This window comes from Pteropus vampyrus, unplaced genomic scaffold (genome assembly GCF_000151845.1).
Source record: "Pteropus vampyrus isolate Shadow unplaced genomic scaffold, Pvam_2.0 Scaffold443, whole genome shotgun sequence".
NCBI classification, from domain to species: Eukaryota; Metazoa; Chordata; class Mammalia; order Chiroptera; family Pteropodidae; genus Pteropus; species Pteropus vampyrus.
The window spans coordinates 175,353-177,915 of NW_011889224.1; the positions used below are offsets into that span (position 1 = coordinate 175,353).

The following is a 2,563-nucleotide window of genomic DNA, read 5'->3' on the forward strand; positions in this document are numbered from 1 at the left end:
ACTAGAAATTATGAGCTTCGTGTTCACCACTCTTGTAGATACATTTCTATCAAATACTTAGAGAAGTTCAATTCACCAAGAGAAAGCATAAAGGTTATGCTGTAGAAAATGGGGTGCCATTTTTTTCTCACCAATTTAATGAATCATTACCATGTATTGTATTTCATATCATAATTATTGAGAAGTTTCCAATATGTAACCATATCAACTTCAAATCTTTCAAGCCATCAATTTGAAATTTAGGCTTATTTATAAATTAACTTATGGTTGATAAACTCTCATTTATTACTTGGCACTCATAAGTTTTATTGCTCTTCTAGAGAAAGGATAAAAAAACAATCAATCAAATGATTTAGAACAGAATTAGAATTACTGAACCAGAAAAATATCTCATGAACCTAAGAAGGGATTATAAAACCCAAAAACCATTCAGTGAATGAATCAAATACATGTGGTAACCATGAGATCAAAAACAGTAACTGTGAACCGAACGTAGTAGCTGCTTTTCTCTCTCTGTTAGCTACCTTGGTCTTACAATTCCCTGATAATGTAGCTATTTTCTACTAGTAGTTTCAATTTTTTCAATTCTGTTTTCCAGCTCCCCCCAAAATATATTTAATCATCTTAACATGTGAGATGTGAAAATAATAAAGATTTTATCAATATCCAGTTTGATTTACAACAAGCTGACATGACCTGTGGAGCAGAGAGCACTTACTAATTCCTACATTCCATTCTCATGGACACCTATATGCAAGGGGCAGAAGCCATGAGATATTGAAGCAAATTCCTGACACAGACACCATATGGACATTAAGCATAATAGATTGACTGCTACCCAAATGTTTTCCCTGGGGAATTTAAGCAAAGCAAAGGGGGAAGGAACAACAACAACAAAAAAGCCATAGCCCATGATGTCAATCACCGAGAAAGTTTTGACAAGTTGAGAGTGAGTAGATGACTTTGTAAGGAAAGAAGAAAAGAAATCAAAGAAAACAAAGATGTTTTTTGGTTAGCAAGGGAACTGTCAGTGGAATAAAAAAGAAAACTGAGGGAGGGAAGTGTCTGCAGGGAGTGAGATATGGGGAGCTGTGCAACACTTAACAAATAGGATTTAGCATTTATTAGTCAAATAAATATTTTGGGGGAAGTAACGGGGAAGTACACATACTAATATAATTGAAAAACATTGATTTACCTTATTAAATTTGAAGAATATGTTTTTTCTTTATAATAATAGTCAATAACTTGATTTTCAAAAACTCATTTCATTTGGACAGTGTAAAGATATCTTCAACTATCTCAATCTAATTGCTTACATGTGTTCAAAGAACAAAATCATCGCTGATGAAATGTGTTTGAAAACCCATCCACTTACAATAACTTTTAAGCCTTTCCTAAACCATGGGTAAAATAAAGCGTAAATCAAAGGGTTCATGGCTGAGTTATAATAAGCACACCAAGGGTAAATCTCATAAATATAAACAGGAGTTATGAAGCCCATAGAGGCCTCAATTAGTGAGTCAATACTATAAGGTAACCACGAAATCATAAATGCTACGACGGTCACCCCCAGTGTTTTAGCTGCTTTCCTCTCCCTCCTGGCCACTCTGGATTTATAACTATCTGATGATGATTCTGTATTGCCAGTAGTATTTTCCATCCTTTTAGCCTGTTGTCTAGCCACAAGAAAAATATTACTATAGAGAATGATCGTAATGAGGGTAGGAATAAAGAAGGATAGAAAATCTATCAACACCCAGTTTTGATTTATAACTGTCTGACAACCTCCTATGCAGTTGAGGGCACTAGCTAATTCTTCTAGCCCATCGTCATAGGCGCCACTGTAGAACACGGCACCACTGTATGCCATGGGCAGGATTCAGGAGATGCTGATGTATATTCCTGACACAGACACCGTGAACCTGGTAGGATAGAGCAGAGGGTCAGTAAAAGCAATGTACCTGTCGATGGAGATGAAGCACAAGTGGAAGAGAGAAGAGTAACAAAAAGCTGCATCACAGCAAGTGTGGAAAGTACAGAAGCTCTGCCTGAAGTACCAGTGGCTCTTCACAGACCTGACCATGCTGAAGGGCAGCACCTTAACGTACACCAGAAAGTCAGCGTAGGTCAGGGAGGCGATGAGAAAGTTGGTTGGAGAGTGCAGCTGCTTGAAATACTGGACTGAAATCATCACCAAGAGGTTTCCAAACATGGCCAGCACAGTCCCAAAGCCAAACAGTGCATAGAGAACCAGGCGGGGTCCGGACGAGGAGGGCGTTTTCACACAGGATTCGGTCACATTTTCGTAGTACAGCTCCGCAGATGCAGGGGGTGACGAGTTGCTACTCATGATTCTCTCTTTACAAAGGGAGAATTCGGTCCTTCTTGATTATCATGAGAACTATGAGATTCTAATATCAGTATTCCTGGGGGAGAAAACATAAATACACCAAGATGACTGAGGAAATTATCAGCTATTACTACTCATATTTTCTTCACTTTACCAATTATTATTATAAATCTCAAATGTTTAACAAAATACGATCCAAGAAAAATTATA

At 37.4% G+C, this 2,563-nt stretch overlaps 1 protein-coding gene across 1 annotated transcript; it reads right to left on the reverse strand.

Moving 5' to 3' along the window:
* Positions 1-1,315: 1,315 nt before the first annotated feature.
* Positions 1,316-2,353, reverse strand: LOC105306513 (trace amine-associated receptor 6-like). The gene is given in 1 exon segment (XM_011381555.1): positions 1,316-2,353. A coding segment is annotated over 1 exon segment (1,038 nt).
* Between the last annotated feature and the right edge of the window lie 210 nt (positions 2,354-2,563).